Consider the following 24,158-nt stretch of genomic DNA (forward strand, 5'->3'; position numbering starts at 1 on the left):
CTCGCGCGCCCAACGGACCAAGCTGGGGCCGTGAGGTAACTGTTGCTGCCAGCGGGAGCTGGGAGGCGACACCGAGTCTCCAGTTCCAAAGGAGCCCGAGGGAAAAGGAGGAGGCAGCCGAAGCGGTCCCGGAGAGAAGCCCCTTCCGCCCCTCTCCTCAGCCAGCATGTCGCGGACTCCGCCGCTCCTCAGCCCGTGCGGCGGGGACCCCGGCCCGCGGCGGCGGGCGCAGCCCTGACGCGCTGCCAACCGCGGGGCGCCCCGAACGTGGGGGCGGGGGTCCGGGAGCGCGAGCAGCCGCTGCGCTACGAGCCGGGTGCGTTGAGCCCTGCGGCCACCCCCGGCCCCGGCCATGAGGAGGGACGAGCGAGACGCCAAAGCCATGCGGTACCCGCCGCCGCCGCCGGACGGGGCCGGCTCGCCCCCCGAGAGTGTGAGGAACGGCTACGTGAAGAGCTGCGTGAGCCCCTTGCGGCAGGACCCTCCGCGCGGCTTCTTCTTCCACCTCTGCCGCTTCTGCAACGTGGAGCTGCGGCCGCCGCCGGCCTCCCCCCAGCAGCCGCGGCGCGGCTCCCCCTTCTGCCGGGCGCGCCTCTCTCTGGGCGCCCTGGCCGCCTTTGTCCTCGCCCTGCTGCTCGGCGCGGGGCCCGAGAGCTGGGCTGCCGGGGCCGCCCGGCTGCGGACGCTGCTGAGCGTGTGCTCGCACAGCCTCAGCCCCCTCTTCAGCATCGCCTGTGCCTTCTTCTTCCTCACCTGCTTCCTGACCCGGACCAAGCGGGGACCCGGCCCGGGCCGCAGCGGCGGCGGCTCCTGGTGGCTGTTGGCGCTGCCCGCCTGCTGTTACCTGGGGGACTTCTTGGTGTGGCAGTGGTGGTCTTGGCCTCGGGGGGACGGGGACCCGCACACGCCCCCGGGGGCGGCGGGCAGGTTGCTGGCGGTGCTGAGCTGTGCGGGTTTGCTGACGCTCGCGCACCGGCTGAGGCTCCGGCACAGCATCCTGGTGCTGCTGTTCGCCGCCTTGGTCTGGTGGGTCTCCTCCACCAGCCTCGGGGTGCTGCCTTCCGCCCTCAGGCCGCTGCTCTCCTGCCTGGCGGGGGGCGCCGGGTGCCTGCTGGCCCTGGGCTTGGATCACTTCTTTCAAATCAGGGAAGCGCCTCATCATCCTCGCTTGTCCGGTACCTCGGAAGAAAAAGTGCCTGTGGTCAGACCCCGGAGGCGGTCCAGCTGCGTGTCGCTAGGCGAAACTGCAGCCAGTTACCATGGCAGTTGCAAAATGTTCAGGAGACCTTCGTTGCCTTGTATCTCCAGAGAACAGGTAGGTCAACCAGAAAACGAGGTCTGGCCAGCAGACGGGCGGGTTGATCGCTTCGATTCTGGAGTTGAAGCTGTGTTTTGGAAAGCACGTTAACTTTCAGAATGTGTGTGTGTGTCGGGGGGGAATGTGAGGAGATGTAGGAAATAATACTTTATTCTGGAAAGGGTTCCTAAAATACAGGATGCTTCTGCAAAGTGACCTTTTCTCTTTGAGTAGAATGCAATTGCTAGCCAATCAGCTGGCATTTTAAAAAGACTTTGTTCATGCTATTGATGAATTGTCAGAAGTGAATCATTTGTTGTTTAATAGACCGACTATTCCTGCTTTTGGCATACTCTGATGTATGTCTCTTTGGTGTCATTTTTCTGTTTGCTGTTACAATGATGTCTGCCCAAAGTTAACATACGGAGTTTATAATGAGTTTTGTATGAATTTTAATCTGAGGAGTTTTGTTATTGTTGATAATAATTGAAAGGAGGAATTTGAGATCTTATAATTAAAAGAACAGTGATAAGGTTTGGAAATGAGATTTACTAATTTAGAGCAAAAGACAGCAGTATAGGCTAGTACAGTCTTTCATAGACTAACTCTGGGTTGTGCGTATTTGTTGCTTAATTAGGAGAATGTTTTGGCAATTTAACCTTAAACCTGGAAAGATAGCAACAGCATTTCCATTCCCCCTCCATGTTTACATATTTTTGTTTTTTAAAGCACTTGACACTATCAGGAAATGAACTTGCATCTCTATGAAGTGTTGGAAAATCTACCTGTCTGTATCACCAGGCCACTTAAGTATAGCTACTGTTTATTGAGCATTTACTAAGTGCAAAATGCTTTACACTTATTCTTATTCTTTAAGAACCCTGTTTAGTTTGTGACATTAACCTTTATTTAGAGATGAGTAAATCGGAACGCTTATGGAGATAACCAACTTCACATGTCTGGTAACCCGCATTGTTGAGATTTGATTACATTTTTTAGTTCTCAGTGCTGTGTTCTGCATAACTAAAAGACTAAGTGTAGAGGTTTTGTTTAAGTGTAGTAGGTGTGTGTATCATAGGTTTTCACATGATTTTGATTAGTGATGTGTTTTCCCCTGGGAGCTAGTATATTGGAGACACAAGTTTCTTGTCCTTACTGCATATAATGCATTCTTCTCTCTCTTCATTTTTTGTCTTGTATTCTCTTCAAAATAATCTCCATGCTAGTATGTTAATTTTATGATAGATATGTAGTGTTCAATGACACAACATTTTGCTTCTTGAAATGGCTTCAGAGGCCGCGTTAATGGTCGGTATTTATTCGGCCAAACCCTTGAAAAAATTTTGTTATGCCCTTGTTTTCTCAGTTTACTCCCAGTGTTAATAGACAATGCCTACCAAAATGTGTATGAGAAGAAAAATTGTTTTGAGAGGATTTAGTGTAGAACAAAGTAGTATCAACTATTTTCATAGAATGGAATAACATTTGACTTTTGACTATGTAGGAAGAAATTGAATTTTTAACACTGGAATTCCAGAATGTTTTATCATAATTTCATCACATTGGAGGATAATTTTCTTGACTTTTAACAGTTTAACATATTTTAATGGTAATTTGTTGGTATAGTCAATTTTGTCTGGACTCTTCAATGTGGAAAATTTCTAGTGTTTTTAATCCTCGTGTGGTGCTCTTTCTATCACAGCAGCCTATTCAACCTTTAGTTGTGATGTTATACCAGGTAGCTTCATTTGTTATATGTGTCAGAGGAAAATAAAATTTGTGCTTCAAAAAAGAGCATATTTTCTTGGTGCAGAGAACCATTATTTACATTCTACCTTCAGTGGGAACATTTTTGGGGACTTACAATGTTTGCTAATACTTGAGTTTATACATGGTTACTTAATATTAATTGTTACAGGGTAAGTCTATTTTGACATTACTAGAAAAGGATATTTTTAACTTAGCAGAGATTGTAATTCCTATTTTTATTTATGCTTGTTCCTGAAGTTTAATAACGGATGTGTGCTTTTTGTTTGCATGTATATTCATTAAAGACCTTAAGGGAACCCAATGAGTACTGTACTTAGGAAGTAAAAGATAAGATTTTTTTTAATTTTTAAAGTGCTATATGTGACAATTGTCAAAATATTTTTATTGTTTTAGAAAATGAAGGAAGATGAAAAGATTTTCCGTAGAACTTGACATAGGAGATAATGTCCTGGATTTATAGGCTGAGGATTGAGTCTCAAGTTTTTTGGCTTAACTGTTCACTTGGAAAAGTCAAGGAACCTTTTTGAGTCTCAGTATTCTGTCCTATCAGGGGATCCCAGTAGATTAATTCTATATTATCTTCCAATTCTAAATTTAAATTTTTTTGGTTAGTTTTCACTTTTGTTAAAGTGTAAGTAAAATATCACAAATTAATAACTCCTGAAGTTTTATTTAAATGATGAATTTTGAGTTTGCTAGCCTGTATTTTCCAAGGTGTAGTAATTGGAACAGATGAACAAGTATTCTGTTTTTTTAAATAGAAATTTCTTTTAAAAAATACATGTGGGTTCATTTTTTCAAAGGTGACAAAATTATTACATTTTAAGTTTCCTTAAGAACTTAAACATTGTTATTAACATCACTGGAAACCATTTGAAAACTCAAATGGGTGTAAATATTTTTAATTGTGTGAGAATAGACTTTAAGTTATTTTTAATGTTTGGGATGTTAAGTTGAAAAATAATGGCACATGATCATAAAACATTCTATTTAATTAGATGTATAATATTTTATTCAGATGCTCTGTATGGGTCAGTTCTTCCTAAGGTTGCTTTCCTTTTTTTTTAAGTAAAACATTTAGATATATTTAAAGTTTATTTTTTATTTTTTTATTTATTTTTGAGACAAGAGTCCCACTGTGTCGTCTTTGGTAGAATGTGTGGTGTCACAGCTCACAGCAACCTCAAACTCTTAGGCTTAAGTAATTCTCTTGCCTCAGTCTCCCAAGTATCTGGGACTACAGACGCCCATGACAATGCCCGGCTATCTTTTGGGTTGTAGTTGTTGTAGTTGTCATTGTTTTAGCTGGCCTGGACTAGGTTGGAGCTCTCCAACTTCCGTGTATGTGGCTGGTGCCATAACCACTGTGCTATGGGCATTGAGCTGACATTTAAAGTTTAAATCTAGTTACTGCTTACTGTGTTTTGCTTTGGTGCATTAATGGAAAGAAGCATTAGGTGTGTAGTTTATTTGCCAGGAGTCAGCTGAAACTAACAAGTTAAAAAATATCAGTGGTATTCATAAAAAGCTTGACTAGAGTTGAACAAACTACATTTCTATGCCATCTTAATTTTGTATTCTACAATATCGTTTTCAACTTTTCAGTGAGATTGCTTTTTGTATGATTTAGTAAATACCAGGTTTTGAAAGGCTTGAGTTAGTGTATGAGATGTTTTTCTATACCTAAAATGCTAAGTGCTTTCTAACTGGTTAGGTAAATATTTAAAAGTTCTGTGGACTTAATGCCCATAAATATTATGTAAGGTGTTAATTTTATTTGAAGAAAGTATACATATATAGTATGAAGAGTTAAAAAAAGATTTTAAGGTGTAAGTGATTATTTACCCACCTGAGGAATTTTCAAGGCATACCCTGCTTCTGTGAGTTTCTTTAAGAATATTGTAGTATTTGTGAAATTTATTTTTATGGCTTTAGTGAGTGAACATTATTCTAATTTCATGTTAATATTTTGTGGTAAAATATCAGCCTACATAATAATTTTATACTTTATTTTGTAAGTATAGAGCATACTCTACCATCAAAGTTATCTTTCAGAAACACAGATTTGATTCTCTCCTTCTATTTTAAAAACCTCCCATGTCTTTTCATTGTCCACAGGTCATGCCTTTGATCCTTGCTTGCGAAATCCTTCATAACCTGCTCATAACTTTTTGTTTTGTTTTTTAAAGGCAGTCTAGAACTTATGGAACACTCCCTCTCCAAATCTACCCTTGGTTCTAGCTATTTGAAGGCTGCTTCTTGATACTGAGCTTGTGGATTCTTTTCTTTTGCTTTTACCATTCCTACTTGCTGCAGTCTCCTTTAAGGAATAAAAACTGCAACAAACAAACAGACAAAAAAGGGGCAGCACCTGTGGCTCAAAGGAGTATGGCCATATGCCAGAGGTGGCCCAGCCCCGGCTAAAAACTGCAAAAAACAAACAAACAAGAAGTCTTTAGATAGTACACTGGTACTCAATATATGAGCTGAAACCAAACTCCATTATAGCAGAGTGGGCCATATTTAAAAACAGAAGTTGACTATGTGAAGCAGTGTTGATATGTGACATGTTCATTATATTGCATGATATAGTAATATCTCCCTAATTTGTTTTTGGACACTGAGTGGAAGGTAGCCATAAATAAAACTGGTTTTGTTTTCATTGTCCTCAGGCTCTATCCTTCTTAGTGACGGGCCCTTTTCTCATTCTCTTTCCCTTACCATGTCAGCCTGTTTCCCTAGTATGCTCAAAATTTGACTTCTTTATACCCCATTCAAAGTGGGAAGAATTTGCATTTGTTGAAAAAACTTACTTCAGTGTAAATGTTTGTATAGATACAGAAGATATAGGAGGAATTTAGAGTTAATCTGACTGAAATCTGCTTATTATGTAAAAAAAGAAATTGAACCTCTGAGAGAGAGAAAAAAGATTGGCTTGAGGTTGTACTCTGAGATATGTCGTATTAGGAAAATAGAAGCTAGAGATCTTGACTTCTAGTCCTCATATGGTTTCCATAAAGTGCCTGCCATCATAGTTTTCCAAGATGTCTCTACTTTTGTAATAAAAATAGCTGTTAAAGGAGCTGGGGGACAATAGTGGGGAAAGGAAGAGAGAGTTAAGAGGAATTCTTGAAAATAATCACCTCAGAGATAAACTTCTGATACATTTGTTTCAGAGTGACTGGAAAGGATGTAGCTGCTCCCAAACTCAGGTGCCTTGAAGGCCCAGCTCCAGACCATATTTAGATGTTGAGGAGAGAGGGGAGGGTGAAAAGGAGAGTAGGAAGAATGGTGAATTGACTATTGCCTGTTTTTCTTGAAGGCATTCAATTTAAACAAAACTGAACAACTATGTTAGTCAAATAAAACTTTAGGAGAACTGGGTTCTGTCTGTGGGTAGTTCCTCACAGTTTATAACATTGAGTTGGTGTTCACCTTGTTATTTACAAGCTGATGGATCCATGCTTGCTTGGCTGTTGGTTAAAAGTGTGTTTTTAGAGTATAGAACAGAAGAGTGTATCTCCTACTCTCTGTGTGTGTTTTTACAAGACACTCTTTCTCCCACCCAACCTTTCTTATATCCCCTTCTCTCTAACTCAGAGGTAACACTCTATCCTTTTTTTTTTTTGCTATTTGTTCCTCAGCTTATCTTTATAATTATTTATGAATATGAATGCATATCTAAATAATGTGGTGCTAGTATTACCTTACTCTTCACATGACATTCTCCCTTTGTCCACAGGGTCTTTCCTTTGTGCCTGTCTTTGGGTCCAAATTTTCCATTTTTATAAGCACTCAAATCATATGGGATTAGGGTCTACCCTAATGACCTCATTTCAACGTGATCAGCTCTGGAAAGATCCTATTTCCAAATAATGTTACATTCTGAAGTACTGAAGGCTAGGACTCAGCATACCTTTTTTGGGAACACAATTCAATCATACAAGTAGCAGTAGGAAACTAAAACTTTGTATAAAGTTAAATTATTTTTCAAAGTGGACATACCGTTTATATCAACATTTTTGCTTACAGTGAATAAAAATTTTCTTGGATTCACATTCATATCAACCAGTGCTTCCTATTTACTGACATTAATTTTTGATAGTCTAGTGGATATGAACCCTTCCCTGTTGGAAATTATAAAATATACTCATTTATTGTCCTTTTAAAGTTTTGCCCTTCATCTGATTTTCATGCACCTAGAATTGATTTTCTATGTGTGATGTGATGTAGAGCTCCAATCTCATTTTTTATCTATATGGATATCCAGTTATGTCAACACAATGTATTGAAAAGTTTGTTTTCCATCAGCAGTGCTACCTCTGTCATATATCACATTTCAATATATGTGCAAATCTATGTCTGGGATTTTTTGTTTAGTTGGTTAGTTTAGCATCCTGTGTTAATACCATACCATCTTAATTATAATAGCTTTCTAAGAATGTTTAAAATCCAGTAAATCTCTTCATCTAGTTCTTTTTCAAGAATGTATTGGTTATTTTTGGACCTTTGTTTTTGGTATAAATTTTAGAATAAGCTTGCTGAGTTTCATAAAAAAATTGTTGGGATTTTGATTGGCCTTAACTCTTTTGAACAATTTAGAGGTGAATTGCTTTTGATTGAAGTTTTTAGTTTGCAGTGTTCTGGGAATTTATTTAATGTAACTTAAAAAATTTGTTCCTAATATCTTCTTTTCTATTTAATTTCTTTGGCGTCTACGTTGTTTCTTCTCCATTTCTAATAGCATTTGCTTTTTCTTTGTTTCTTAATTAACCATTCCAGAGGTATTTTTTTTTTTTTTTTTTTTTGAGACAGACTCAAGTTGTCCCCCTGGGTAGAGTGCTGTGGCATCACAGCACACAGTAACCTCCAACTCCTGGGCTCAAGGGAGTCTACTGCCTCAGCCTCCCAGGTAGCTGGGACCACAGGTGCCTGCCGCAACGCCTGGTTTTTTTTTTTTTTTGGTTGCAGCCATCGTTGTTTGGCGGGCCTGGGCTGGATTTGAACCCGCCACCTTAGGTGTATGTGGCTGGCGCTCTAGCCACTTGAGCCACAGGTGCCGAGCCTGATTTTTTTTTTTTTTATACAATCTGATGTGGTTACATTGAGCCAATCAACATAGCTTTCACCTCATTTACTTGATTATTGTGCCAAAGCATCTATGTTCTACACTTCACAGATTTGACTTGTATGTACCCTTGTCATATGTTCCATAGTGTTTTTTAATCTTTTTAAAAAATAAGCTCTTTGGATTGGTGCTTGTTTTCTTTTCTTTTTCTGTTTTTAGAGTTGTAATTTTTTATTATTTTCAACAAGCCTTTGTTTATTTTCTGTTATTTTTATTTTAGCACTTATATGTCTATTTCCTCTTTTGTTGCTTTCTTTGAGTTTATTTTCTTGTTCTTTTTCTAACTTCATAAGTGGAATGCTAAGTCTATTTCGAGTCTTTTCCAATGTATGCATTAAGACTGTACACTGTGTATTTCTCTAAATACTGTTGTACCTGAATTGTAAACTTTTGATGAGTAGTATTGTCATTGCTCAGTCCTATGCATTATCTAACTTTTGTTTTTCTTTCCATTTTGACTGTTATTTAGACTTTTAAAATAATTTTTGACCATATGCAAGTTTTGTACTTATATTATTGTTGATTTCTTATCTAATTTCTTATGGGAAAAAAATATACTTCAACGTGTCATCAGTTTTCATGAATGTTCTGTGTGCTTGAAGATAACAGGTATACTATATATTCTTTGTTAGGTACAATGTTTGTTAACTATTTGGTACATAAAGTTTATTAAATGTCCTTGTTATATCTTTTATATTCTTATTTTTTTATCTTCTTCACTTATCAGTAAGTAAAGAGAGTATTAAGAATTTCACTTTGCTAGTGGATTTGTCAGTTTCACACCATAATTTGTAATTTGCCTTGTGTGTTTGTGTGTGCACATATTGAGGATAGAACTTTTCAAATTGGATAGAATGACTCATCCAAGAAACAGTAATAAGGATGTATGAGAGACAGCACATTTTAGTGTTTAAAAAGTTAATGAGAAATAATGAAAAATTAGTTTGAACAGATTTAACGTATCTTTACCAATTGCCTCAAGTATACCTGGGTCTAGAGTTACTAAGATGACAAGTACAAGGTCTGTATTTCAAAGAGATTACACTCTAATGGAAAGAGAAAATGTAAATAAATAATTACAATTCAATATAGTAAATGATATAATTATAGAAGAGGGAGGAAGAGGTGCTGTGGGAGGATGATGAATAGCTAATGCCTTTCTTGGAGGAGGGTCAGAAAGCCTTCAAAAAGTTTGTGACAGTTGAGCTTTAATCATCAAAGAAAGTTTCTTTCTAATATCAGAGAAATAAAAAATGAATTAAGTGTTCCATTTCTTTGATCTTAAAAAGAATTTTTTAATGTTTGTCCAGTATCATCTTCACTTTACTCTAAATATTAAAGAGGTAAATACTTCCTATCAAATGAAGATATTAAAAATCATATACAACTACTAAGCCAATTCAGGCAAACTGTTTACCATTCAGTTACCAGTCAATACTAACAACTAAAAAAATTGTTTAACTCTACCAGAAATGTCAGTGTCAGTGGTAAAAGTAGCATAGAGGCAATAAAGAAATACAACCCAGGATCAGAAGAGAGGTATTATTTTAATAAGATTTAACAATTACAAAATGCTCATAATATGCTAGTCTCAACTTCAATAATTATGAAGTTAATTATTGGGACTCTATTTTGCAAGTAGAAACTAAGGTAAGAAGGTAAATTAATCCCAAAGCACTTAGGTATTATGTAGAAAATATGTAATACGCTATCATTTCCAATATAAGCCCCTAAAAATGCTCCTAGTTGAAAAAAACTAAATTGCAGGTTAAATACTTTAAAATGTCTTTTGAAAAGAATTATGAATTGGTACAGAAGTAATCTCAGATTCCCCAAAAGAAGTGAAAGTAGGAATCCTGAGAGGTAAACAGACGCTGAAGTCAGCTTTCACTTGAGTTTCTGACTATCCATAGACCTTGAATATTTGCTTTTGCTACAAATGACTGGGCTCAAAAGATAGAGCCTATGGTTTGTTCAAAGTGTCCTGCATAAAGCGGAGACTCCCATAGTGCTACTCCCACCAGTGTTAGAATAAATGAGACATATGTAGCACATATGGCCATGGAGATGGGATGTCTATTTTGATAGACTGTGGCATAGGGAGGGGCTAAAATAAATCTTCTCTGAGTATATATAAACACAAGAGGGCTCTCATAGTTTTTTTATTTAGAAAGTGGTAAAATATATACAACATAAAATTTACTATTTTAACCATTTTTAAGTGTACAGTTAAGTGGCAGTAATTACATTCACATTGTTCACTACCATCCATCTTCAGGACTTTTTTTATTTTCCCAAACTGAAACTCCTTGCCCATTAAACAGTAACTGCCCATTCCTGCCATTAGGAACCAGTGTTCTAATATCTGTTTCTGTGAATCTGACTATTCAAGGTGCCTTATATAAATGGAATAATACTGTGTATAATATTTGTCTTTTTGTGAATGACTTATTTTACGTAGCATAATGTCTTCCAGTAGTATCATAGTATGTGTCAGAATTTCGTTCTTTTCTAATGGCTGAATAATATTCCATTATATAATAGCTGACTATTTTAAATTGCATACGAACTTTGTATGTTTAAACCTCATTTTGTTTATCCATTTATCTGCTAATGGACACCTAGGTTGCCATCTTTTGGCCGTTGCGAATAATATGCTGCTATAAACCTGGGTGTTGGAGTCTCCGTTCTTAGTTATTTAGCTCATCCTCTAATGTTCCCTACATTAGTTAACTTTAGTCAGTATTAGGCAATTAAAATCCTCCAATATCAGTTATAGACTTGACTCTAACCCTGAGAGCCATTTTGAAAGTGGAGGATGTGGAGTTTACAAGATCATATGCCCTGCTTATAAGGGAGAGGAATAAAAATTTTCAGGACAGTTCACATATTTCACAGTTCACTAATTTCAATGACAAAAGCCTATTTCTGACATTCTTTACGTAAATCTGTTAGGGCTAATAGGAATAGCTTCTGAAGTGCTTATAGTAGCTGCTTTGGGAATGTGGCCTTTCAGATTAAATGCTAGCCAGCCACCCCTAAAATGGAAGTTCTTATTCCATTGGTTCTTTGGTTTGGTCCAGTTCTTTGGTTTTTAGATTTTAAAACTGAAAGCTCCATGTAAGTTCCATGAAGGCAAATATTTTTGTCTTGTTCGCTGTCATGTTCAAATCCTCCTAGCCCATAGTGAAAACTCAAATAACTGTTGATTGAGTAAACGTCACACTGACTTTGCTGAAGTATTTAAGTAAGTTACAGACAGTATAAAAATAAATATGTTTTGGCCATAAGCATAATGAATGCAACAGTAATAAAAATAGGTTTGAAGCACACAATCCTATTTTAGGGGGCTCAGGAGGTTTTTTTTTTTTTGACAGATTCTCATTTTGTTGCCCCAGGCTAGAGTTCTATATCATCAGCCTAGCTCACAGCAAATTCAAACTTCTGGGCTTAGCCTCCTGTCTCAGCCTCCCAAGTATCTGGGACTATAGGTAACCACCATGACACCTGGCTAATTTTTCTATTGTTAGTAGAGACTGAGTCTCACTCTTGCTCAGGCTAGTCTTGAACTTCTCAGCTCAAATCATCCTCCTACCTCGGCCTCGCAGAGAATTTGGATGTGTTAGGTGTGAGTTTTAAAGGGAAGAAATGGAGAGATATTCAGGTAAGAGGACATGCAATGCTAGCTTTCCTATATTGGGTGTTATGTAGTTTTTCTAACACTGTATCAACTTGTTGACCATGACATGTCTTTTCATAACAGAGGCCCGATTAATCTAAGAATTTAACTGGTACCTAGAGCCAGTAGATATATTATGAACCTACATGTTGTGTGTATTTTTTGGTGGTTTGGTCTCTGCCTAATCTAAGAACACTTTGTTTCTTCTCTCAAAAATCCTTCTCTTGCTTTTGAGTAATTTACTTTAGAATTTATAGATAGGTACCTTATTATTTACCATATTATTTATATCATATTAAACCCTGATCAATCCTTAAAATGTTAAAGGAAAGACATTACTGCATTTCTTAATGAATATACTAAACCTTTAAGTACAAATACTTTTATAATCAACTCCTATAAAGCCATCAGATGTTTGAAAAAAATTTTTAAACATGAATCAAAGTATTTAGTTTTAAGAACTTACTTATGAATGAGTGAAAGCCTATCCAATTAGAGTTTTCCAAATGAGTAATAGAAAATATAAAATGAAAGGGAGGGCCCTTAGAAGTTTGAAATTCTGCTGCACAATTCCGTTTATCTCCTTTATTCAAGAAGTGTGTCATCATTTTCAGAATTCACTCTAGAGGCCACCTTTTTTTTTAAGACAGAGTCTCGCTATGTCAGCCTGGGTAGAGTGCTGTGGTGTGACAGCTCACAGCAACCTCAAACTCTTGGGCTTAAGTGATTCTCTTGCCCCAGCCTCTCAAGTAGCTGGGACTACAGGTGCCTGCCACAACACACCGGCTATTTTTTGGTTGTAGTTGTCATTGTTGTTTGGCAGGTCTGGGCTGGATTCAAACCTGCCAGCTCTGGTGTATATGGCTGGCACCCTAGCTGCTGAGCTACAGGTGCTGAGCTGAGGTCAACTTCTTAATTTGGATATTAGCAAACCAGTCATGGCAAAAGATACACAAAAATAAACACATTGAAAAGGATAAAGAGCCAGCAGTTCAACTATTAGGAGTATTTTGGAAGCCCATTTGTGCTGGAGTGAGTCTGCATATTGAAGTTTTGTTGCTGCTTCCCAGTAGGATCTCCCTGCTCCTGGGGACAGTCCTGACCATCTACCTCTACTGTGCCCAGCTCCATCTTACCATGCAGGCAGATTTATTGTTTTTAACCTTGTCTTACTCTGCAGTGATACAAAGATGCCTAACTGACCTCTACGGTCTCTTTGTCATATACTAGGTGATATATCTTAAATTTTTATCTGCTCTTTAATAGTTATTTTGCTTGCTACTTGCAGCCAGCTGTTATCAATCTTTAACAGATCTCTCCTTTCTCAGTTAGTTACTGATTATCAATGGTGGGTCAGGAAACTAGTTACCAAGCCAATTGGAATTGACTGCAAAAATAAGGATGAACAAGCCTGAAAGTCTTTCTTGTGGATATAGCGATTGGACTTTGTAACTTCTGTTTTGACTTTTTAGAGACCTTTTTTTGTTTATTTTGATAAAGAACCTCTGGATAAATGAGGCCATATTGTTTCACCAAACGTAGGTTTCTTTTTTCTTTTTTTTAAAGTGGAGTATACTGTATATACTATAAAGTGAACAAAACTTAGGTATATAGCTTAACAAATTTTACGTTTGTACATACCTACACAGATCACTCAGATCAAAATATAGAACCATTTCCAAAACCCTAGTTGACTCTTTCATGTTTTTTCCCAGTTAATAGTCTGTCCCTGATGTTCACAATTCTGACCTTTTTTCCTAATTACTTCTATTTCTTTTTAAACCTTCATGGAAACTGACATTTGAGTTTCATATCATTTTCTTGTGCCATGAAGTATTCTTTTGATTTATTTTCCCCTTATTCTTGAAACATTCATTTAATACCTACTGTGGGCCAGATATGAATGATTTTGGAGATTCAAAGCTAAATAAAATATACTTTGCCATCAAGAAACTTGGGGTCTAGTACAAGACAAAAAGTACCACAAAGGAGGTATAAACAAAGTACAGAGAAAGCTTAGGGGAAGAGTGGTACTGTATCAAGAGAAAAGAAAATAGATAGTGCACTCAAATGGGTAAACTTGGGAGAATTTATGAAGGGATGATTTATAAAAAGGTGGGAAGGGTTAAAGGAAACCAACATGGCAAGATATGTATGTGATGAACAACACAGAATAGCTTTTACCACCCTTAGACATATAAGGGCAGATAGGGAGTTACTAAGACATGACAGAGTAGCTGTATATAGAGGTCCATTTGACAGAAGTTGTGACTTCTGGCAGAGAAACATTGCTAACCAGAAGTGATTTTACAGAAAAGGCAGGGGGAGTAAATCACCTAGGCTCACTCCCTTCCTGTCTTTCCATCACCTACCATTGCCTTCTACTGGCTGAATCCACTAAGAAGATAGAGGGCAAGGGGGAATTTTTATACCTGCAAAGCCTTCTGAGGCAAAGAACAAAGCAGAGAAGAGTGGAGAATGGGTCTGGAAGGACACAGAAGATACTCATGTCCACAGAAGTGGAGGAAGGGCCTTTTAGGAAGAAAGAATCAGTTTGGAGTGTATGCTGAATGAAGAGGAATTTTAGGCATAAAAATGAAGATAGACTAGTCTTTGCAGAGAAATGTTAATCTTTGTATTGCTTATCCTTTTTGTTGTTAAGTCTTGTATCATGGTTTTTATAAATGCATGAGAATCAATATTGCCTTTAGCATTAGGTCGAAGGAAGTGACTCAAGTTCTGTGCCTTAGCATCGTTACCTGAGTAACTTGCACATAGTGGCCTGGTACAAATAGTGCAAAGAGCAGGAGTCATTTAGAGAGTGAGGTTTATAGTTAAGAATATAGATGCTGAATTTGGACTATCTGCACTTGAATTCTAGCTCTAGCACTTTCCAGCTTGATGACCTTCAGAAAGTTACCCAGTACAGTCTTCCGTTTTCTCATTTGCAAAATAGGCACAATCATAACTTTATCGCACAGTAGTTATGAGGATTAAATGCAAGAGCCTAGTAAACAGTGTCAATAAATGTTACCTATTTTTTTGAGTTATTTAGATGTTTTAAATACAGTTGAACCTCTGTAAGTTGAACACCCAAGTGACTGTAACAAACTGGCAAACTTATAGAAATGGTCAATGTAAGGAACTAGGCATAGTGTACTGATAATGTTTATGTGGTATGGCCAGTCTGTGAAAATTAGGAGGTGGTCAACTATGAAAGTTCTACATATTTGAAGTGCTGTCACATGTAAGGGACTAAATTTCCTACCTTTTTTTTTTTTTTTTGCCGTTTTGGCTGTGGCTGGGCACGAACCTGCCACCCCTGGTATATGGGGCTGGCATCCTACTCCTTGAGCCACAGGTGCCACCCTAAATTTCCTATCTTAATGAGAATTTCTAGTGTCAGAATTAAGACTGATATGTGTAAATAATAGGAAGACAGATTTGGGTTTGAGAAATCATTTAATTGTTTGGGATTGCTTGATAGAATGGGTTAGGTAATAATTTACATATCAAGAATAGTGTTTTAAAGTATATTCATGCCTCAGAATGCCAGAAATTGGATAAAAATCTTGGAGATACCTTGCAATTATAATAGTCTATTGCTTTAAGCTACAAATCTGTAAAAATTGATTCTCTGGGAATATGAAATATGTTTGATTTCTTTTTTCCCATCTCTCTTTGTTCCTCTTGACAAACTGTGTTTCTAACTCCTAACAACCCAGCTCACATGTCATTTTTTTTTTTTATACACAGTCTGACTCTATTGCCCTAGGTAGAGAGCTGTGGTATCACAGCTAACAGCAAACTCAAACTCTTGGGCTTAAGCCTCAACTTCCCAAATAGCTTGGACTACAGGCACCCACAAGGCTCAGCTATTTTTTGTTGTTGTTGTTATAGAAGTTGTCATTGTTTTAGCTGGTGCCAAACCCACCACCCTTGGTGCACGTGGGTGGCACCGTAACCACTGTGCTACGGGTGCCAAGCCCAGCTCACATGTCATCTTTAACTATACTATATAAACATACAGTATATTTAGATCATTATATAAGAAATGTTCGATTTCAAATCAAAGTTGAGTTTATTGTATCTCAAACAAGAAACAGTACAATTTATTCAAAGTATACACCTATAGGCAGCAGTTTTGACATCTTAAGGGTAGTTTGTTTATGTCTGTAACAAAGAAGCCTGAGAGTGAGTGGCAGTGAGATTTGCAAAAGGCTTTTCTACAGCTTGTTGAGAATTACATGTTCTTCCTTGCAAGAAGTGGTCCAGTGTCTGGAAGAAGTGGTGCAAGATCTGCTGACTATGGTAGATAACAGAGAGTTTCCAAATCCAGCTTCTGTAGTTTGAACAGCATTGTTTGTGTGACATGTGGTCCTGCATTGCCTTGCAAGAGGATTGGTCTGTCTTTTTTGACCAGTCTCAGCTGCTTACTTGCAAGCATCCTCAACATTTTGTCTAGTTTGTTTCAGTAGACATCTGCCATAATCAAATGGCCAGGTTTCATGGAGCTATAGTGGATAACACCATCACCAGACCACCAAACAGACACCATAGGTTTTTTTTTTTTTTTAATGAATGTTCAGTTTTAGACTTTGTTTCAGCACTGTATCTTATACAGCCATTGTGATTATTAAAAATAATCCATTTTTTAATCATACATATGATATAGAAATGGTTTACCTTTAAGTGGTGATAGCAAAGAAAGGCAAGTTTTGAGATGATTTCTCTTCTGATATTTGTTTAATTCATGTAGAACCCTTTTATCCAGCTTCTTTACCTTGCCAGTTTGTTTCAAATTGTCTAATATTGTTGGAATAGTGATGTCAAACCTTGTTGGTAATTCACGTTGATAGGTTAAAATGGATTCACTTCTGCTTCAGCTTTCAGATCATTGTTATCCACATTGGTCTCAGGTTGTCCATGTAACTCATTTTCAAGAGTTGAAACTCTTGAAACTCTCAGGTTGTCCATGTAACTCATTTTCAAGAGTTCCATGTAACTCATTTTCAAGAGTTGAAACTCTTGAAACTCTCAAACAGAATGAAACTCTCAAACTGTTGACATACTCTGCATTCATTAATTACATTCTTCTCAAACATTTCATTGATATTTTGAGCTGTCCGCACTGCATTGGTTCCATAATGGAACTCACATATGAAAATAATATCAATTTTGACTTATCCATGGCTTCACAAAAATTGCCCTAAAAAATCTGAAAGATAATCATAAGCCAAAAAATGCATTTGAAAAAATGAAGATATACCTTCATAATAAACGTAAAACAAGAAGTGTTAATGTGAAATGTCAGAGATATCAATTGTCAAACTTAGTATTTAAGTACTGAGTTAATACTTTATAGCCTATATTTTATATAGAGAGTGCCAAAAAAATATACACATTTTTACAAAGGAAAAAACTGTATTAAAATTGTAGTACTCAAGTTATGTTTAACTTCTGCAATAGCTAGAGATACAAGATACAATATATGAGATAACAAATGTTATCAGTATATATTATTACATTTTTAATACAGGTTTTTCCTTTCTTAAAATGTGTATATATTTTTGGCACTGTACTTGCACATGTGTGTGTGTGTGTTTGTATGTCTATCCCCCACCCTGAGACAGGGTCTCAATTTCCCAGGCTGGACTTGAACTCCTAGGTTCAAGCAATCCTATATCATACCTCTGAAGTAGCTGGGACTACAGGCTCTCACCACCATACCTGAAATATTTTTTGAACAGAAACAAATGTGTCAGGTGTTGTTCTAGGGACTGTGATTAGTACAGTGAACAAGACATATCAGTTTTTCCCTAATGGAGCTTTAAACAATTTTAGCAAAGGGAAATAGAAAATAAAAGCACATTGAGGTAACGTCTATAACTGTGATATATGAAGACAATAAAAGACAATAATGATAGGAAGGAAACTAGGGCCTCAGGTGCTAGAGGTGGAGGTGGTACTTTAGGTACAGTGGTCAGGGAGTGCCTCTCTGAAGAGGTGACACAGGGGTGTTAAGAAGAAGCTAGTCATGCTGGAAGAAGCACATTCTAGGCAGAAGAGCTAGCAAAGGCAAAGGCCCTGTGGTAGGAAAGAGCGTGCTGTGTTTTGGAGTTAGAAAGAAACTAGGTGGCTGAGGAGTGGTAGAAGAGGTAAGAAGAGCATGGATTCCATAAGGCCTTGTAAACCCTGTTAACATTTGCATGTCATTCTAATGGTAAGTTATGAGACAATTTTATGATATAGTTCATATTTTATAAAGATAATTCTGACTTTTCTGTGGGCTATTAGTAGAGACTAGCTAGAGGAGAAGTAGGAAAATGCAGTTGCCCAAGTGAGAGATAATAGTGGCTTGGACTATCTCAGGTGACTTTCTCTTCCCACCCCTCCTTGCTGATTCTGTGGATGGAATGTCCTTTTTTTTTTGTTGAGACAAAGTCCCACCCTATGCCCCTGAGCAGAGTGCAGTGGCTTGGTAGCTCACTGCAACCTCAGACTCCCGCTTATGGGCATCCTGCTGCCTGAGCCTCCAAAAGCTGCTGGGATTACAGGCACTTGCTGCGCCCTGCTGGGTTTTTCCATTTTTTTCATGAGTCAGGGTCTCACTCTCACTCAGGTGAGTCTTGAACTCCTAAGGTCCAGCGATTCTCTCTCCTCAGCCTCCCACAGTGCTGGGATTACAGGCGTGAGCCACCGCGCCCGATTGGAATGTCCTTTTAACAGTATTTTGTAGTGTTTAACAAATACTGCTGTTAAAGTATCTTTACCTTGTATTTTAGTTAGGTATATAGTTATCTTCCTCATTAGATTCTGAGTTTCTTAAGCCTAAGGACAATGTCTTATCCCTCTGCTGTGTACCTTATCCTTAGTGTCATAGAGAACACTATAGCACTAAGTTATTAACTTTGCTCTTAATAAATTCCTAGTAAATGAATTCATGAAAGTTACTTTTGTCTGAACTCTAGGCTTTCTATGGTTATTATAAATGATACAGGTAAATTATGTAACTAATATAAGCTAGATTTGAGATAGAATTAAAAAACATATTTCTCCCTACTTTGCAATGAGGTTCAATATAATCTGTATATAATTAAGGAAAGCTTGCTAAAAAGGGAAAGCCTTACAATATATTGTTAGAGACAAAACACAAATCAGAAAGATTTAGGGAAATAAAACCAGTAAGTGAAAGTATTGCTCTAATAGTTATAAGAAAGGCTAAACATGTAACAAGATACATTAATACAGTGGCAGATGGGAATTTATTTCTTACATAACAACAGGTCACACATTCAGGGAGATTGGTCTTTTATGGGTTCCTTCCTTCATGTTGCTTTGCCATCTCCTAGAGTCTTGTTCTCAACTTTATGGTCAAAGCTAGGACATTGTCCTTTTCCAGTCAGTGAGAAAGGGAAAAGAAAGTGTCCAGAGCAAGAATTTAAGTTTAAACAAGTGAGGTATGAAAGTTGTGTTTTGCTCACTTTCTGATGGTACTTAGTCATATATCTTCAGCTGGCTATAAGAGAGGCTAAAACTATAGTTTCTAGCCAGGCAGTCCTAGCAAAAACTGGACTCATTTTGACTTTTTGTTTGCAGCGTGTACTTTTAGCAGACTATAGTTACTGCTATTTGAACTACTTAACGTGAATTTAGGGGTAAAAATTACTCTGCTTTTTATACCAATAAGAAAAAAATTGAATCTCTATATCAGGGGTCCTCAGACTTTTTCAAAAGGGGGCCCGTTCTCTGTCCCACAGACCGTTGGAGGGCCAGACTGCGGGCCCCGGGACAAGTTGGCTGCTAAGCAGGACAGGCAGCGGTGGCAAAAACACCCGGTGGGCTGGATAAATGTCCTAGGTGGGCCGCGGTTTGAGGACGCCTGCTCTATATAGTACTTTCAGTATGGGAGAGACATCTGGATGCTGATTTCAGCTGGGATGGAGAGCCAATTTAACATTCTAAGGGAAAGTTTTATTTGTTTATTTTTGAAGCATTTATTTATTTATTTATAGAGTCAGAGTCTCACTCTGTTGCCCTGGGTAGAGTGCCATGGAGTCATAGCTTGCAGTAACCTTAATCTCTTGGGCTCAAGCGATCCTGTTGTCTCAGCCTCCCAAGTAGTTGGGACTACGGGTGTGCACCACTATGTCTAGCTAGTTTCTTTCTTTCTTTCCTTTTTTTTTTTTTTTTTTTCCTATTTTTAGTATAGACGGTGGTCTCACTCTTGCTCAAGCTGGTCTTGAACTCCCGAACTCAAGCCGTCCCCTCATCTCAGACTCACAGAGTGCTAGGATTATAGATGTGAGCCACCAGGTCAGGTCTTATTTGTATTTTTATTAAAAATGAAGAGTTATGTTCAAATGAAAGAGAATATGTAGAAATGATAGACATGTTGCCTTCATGGCAGAGATTAAGGATGCAGATATGTAACATTTCTATTAAAGCAGTTTGGGATAAGGAATTTCTCATAGCTCTTCCTTGTTGTAATAGTATGTTAATATAGTTCTTCATCAGGTAGACCTAAAGTTCTCAAAGTCAGAATTGTGGATGAAAAGGTTCTTTAGAACCTTTTAGGATTTAGTCTCTGTTTCTTTTTCTAGAACTGTCTCCTTAAGAGAACCAATCTTGGCTCAGCGCCTATAGCTCAACCGGCTAAGGCGCCAGCCACGTACACCTAAGGTGGCGGGTTCGAATCCCCAGCCCGGACCCGCCAAACAACAATGATCGCTGCAACCAAAAAATAGCCGGGCGTTGTGGCGGGCGCCTGTGGTCCCAGCTACTTGGGAGGCGGAGGCAGGAGACTCGCTTGAGCCCAGGAGTTGGAGGTTGCTGTGAGCGTGATGCCACGCGGCACTCTGTCCAGGGGGACAGCTTGAGGCTCTGTCTCAAAAAAAAAAAAAAAAAGAGAACCAATCTTTTCTTCCTCCGGTTGGATGGTAAATTATTACCTACTTCTCTGTTTTTTAAGAGCAGTCATAATCTTTGAAATTATTCTGTTACAATCTTAAAGATTTTTTTCTTTCTTATTAATGTTGCTGTTCATTTTCTTTTTTGCTTTTAAAAAATATTTAGACAATTTGCATACAACAAAATGCATGGACTAAAGTGTTCCAGTCAATGAGTTTTGATGGTTATATACACATATGTAGTCATGAACCAAAATAAGATACACAGAACTTTTTTTCATGCAAGAAAATTTTCTTGATTTCTTTTCTAGTCAGTTCCTTCTTGCCTCTCAGAAACAGCCACTTACTAACTTCTATTACCATAGATTTGTTTTAACTGTTCTTTAATTTCTTAAAAGTAGAATCATACACTACACATTCTTTTGTGTTAGATTTCTTTTTATTTATTTATTTATATATTTTTTTTGGCTGGGGCTGGGTTTGAACCCACCACCTCCAGCATATGGGGCTGGTGTTCTACTCCTTTGAGCCACAGACACTGCCCTGTGTTGGATTTCTTTTACTCTGTATACCATTCTGAGATTCATCCATATTGTTGTACATATCATTTATGTGAACATATTCAGTGACTATGTTCCCTGAATGACCATATTTTATGAATACATCACAATTATTTTTATGCCATAATTTCTTTATTCTTATGATGAATATTCTTTTTTTTTTTAAAAAAAATAACTTCATTTTTATTTTATTTTATTTATTTATCTATTTTTCAGTTTTTGGCCGGGGGCTGGGTTTGAACCCACCACCTCCAGCATATGGAGCCAGTGCCCTACCCTTTTGAGCCACAGGCACTGCCCGATGAATATTCTTTATATTAGTCATGTGTCATTTAATGACAGGGATGCCTTATGAGAAGTACATTGTTAGGCAATTTCATCTTTGCATGAACATCATGGAGTACGCTTAAACAAACCTAGGTGGAATAGTCTACAACACACTCAGGCTATTTGGCATAGCCTATTGTTCTCAGGCTACAAACCTGTATGGCATTTTAGTGTATTAAATATAGTAGGCAGTTGTAATGCACTGGAAGTATTTGTGTATCTAAACATAGAAAAGGTGTAGTAAAAATAAGGTATAAAAGATAATAAGTAGTACACCTGTATAGGATACTTGTCACAAATGGAACTTGTAGGCCTGAAAGTTGCTCTGGATATGTCAGTGAGTGAGTGGCGAGTGAATGTAAAAGTCTAGGACATTACTGTACACTACTGTAGACTTTATAAACACTGTACACTTAGTCTACATTAAATTTATTTAAAAAAATAATTGTACTACAGTGTTAATGACAGCTATACTTGAATGTCATTATGTGGCATGTCACTGTATTATGGATGTGAATTCTTTATCATTTGAATAATGTATTATGTATTATAAATATTTTCTCCCAGTCTATTGCTTACCTCTTCATTTTCTTAATGATGTTTCTAGATGAGCGGGAAATTTTAATATTGTTGAGTACATATGGTGCAAGTCCAGTCTAAGAGAATTAGCTCAGTTTAAGGAGATGGTCAGTGTAGAGAGATGGTCAACTATGGAGGTTCTACTGTATATTTATTTGCTTACATCTGTACCTTATCTCTGCTTGCTTTAGGCTTATTTTTGTTTTTCTTTTTCTGGTTTGTTAAGATGGAAGCTTAGATTGATTTTAGGTTTTCTCATTTTCTCATACAAGCATTTAATATTTTAAATTGTCCCCTAAGCACTACTTTATTATCTGTCATAAATTTTGATATGTTTTATTTTAATTTTTACTTGGTTCAAGCTTTCTTCTAATTTTCCATTAAACTTCCTTTTTGAACTTTGGTTTACTTAGAAGTTATTTTCCAAAAGTTTTGAGTATTTCTGCTATCTTTTTGTTATTGATTTTTAGTCGAATTTCATTCTACTCAGAAAACATACTTGGTATAATTTTAGTTCTCTACGTGTATTTGTGCACATATATAAGATTTCTTATGCTGTGCTTGCCCTGGAGAGATGTGCTAGGTTGTGTAGGGCATGTGTATGAGTTTTGCAAGAAAATGCCAAATTGTCTTACAAGCTTTGAAAGTAGTTATACCGATCTATGCTTGCCTCCCATTTCCCAGAATGGGATATGTATGTACTATATTCTTGCCAAACCTACTATTTATTTGTTTTATTCATCTCCTTATTTAACTTCAGACTTTTCCAGTTTTAGAAGACAATTAACCATAAAGGGAACATTTTTACTCATATTTCAAGAGTTAAATTTTATGATTCCCGGTAATTTATGGTTATCACCAGTAAACATATTGAGGTTGAAGTAGGTTTTTGTTATCTGAAATTATTTGAGGTATCTCATGAAGTAGGAGCTAGAGATCTGTGATGTGGATCTAGTCAGAGTGATTCAGCCTGTTCCACAGGTGAATATGGTAAGCCCTTTTGTGGTTGTTAAAATAAGTACATACTCCAGAGATGAGGTTAGATTTTCATCTATATCTACTTCCAAGTTGCATGATTTAAATGATATCCTTCATATAGGTAGGGGAAATTATTCACTCAATACTAAGTTTTTACCTAACTTTGTCCTCCAGTCATTTCATTGCCTGATAGAATTCTGTATTTATTTGATTTTTTTAAAACATTCTTTCAATTTGATGGGGACACAGGTTGTCCATTTGAAATCTGTTATACATATCTCTCATACCTAAGTCTGAAATCTTTATACTCAATTTGTAAATGTTGATGACAACATATAGTTTTTCATTTGTGTAAATTTATAGGGTACATGTGAAATTTTGTTACATGTATAAAATGAATTTTTAAAAAGACATCTATTTGATTCCATCTTTAATTTATAGAAGAATTGATTGTTTAAATCTATCATATGTTATAAGCTTCAGAGTACAGGTAATATAATTTCCAGTGCTGAAACCATAAAGAAAATTATGTCAGTGATTAGTAAAAGTTGCTTAGGCCCCATAATTAATTTGAAGCTATTAAAATAGTGGTCAGTTTTTAAGATATAGAAGAAATGTTTTTTTCTTTTAGAATAAGTTATTTTATATATTTAATTTATTTATTAACTTGAAACATTTTAAATGACAGAAAAATATCTAGTTTTTTCGTCAGTAATTAAAAGTTGAAAAGGAAGATAAAGAGTGAATTACCTTTATACTTACTGTAAGTTGTAAAATACCTTACAATCTTTATTCAACTTAAAAATAAGTCAATTTTATGTGTTAACTGAAAGTGTCATTCTTTTTTTAAAATTTTATTTCTTATAGCAGAACTATATACATTAATGCAATCATGGGGTACAGTGTGCTGTTTTCTTTTCTTTTTTTTTTT

At 37.1% G+C, this 24,158-nt stretch overlaps 1 protein-coding gene across 1 annotated transcript in view; it reads left to right on the top strand.

The window, feature by feature from the left end:
* The window catches only part of PDE3B (phosphodiesterase 3B), a 173,001-nt gene continuing 148,843 nt past the window's right edge, over nt 1-24,158 (top strand). Inside the window, exon 1 of the mRNA XM_003781127.3 lies at nt 1-1,315. Within this exon, the coding sequence (XP_003781175.1) occupies nt 353-1,315 (963 nt within the window). The 5' untranslated portion in view covers nt 1-352. The remainder of the gene's footprint in view (nt 1,316-24,158) is intronic.

This window comes from Otolemur garnettii, unplaced genomic scaffold (genome assembly GCF_000181295.1).
Source record: "Otolemur garnettii isolate 467f Iridium unplaced genomic scaffold, OtoGar3 scaffold00001, whole genome shotgun sequence".
NCBI lineage: Eukaryota > Metazoa > Chordata > Mammalia > Primates > Galagidae > Otolemur > Otolemur garnettii.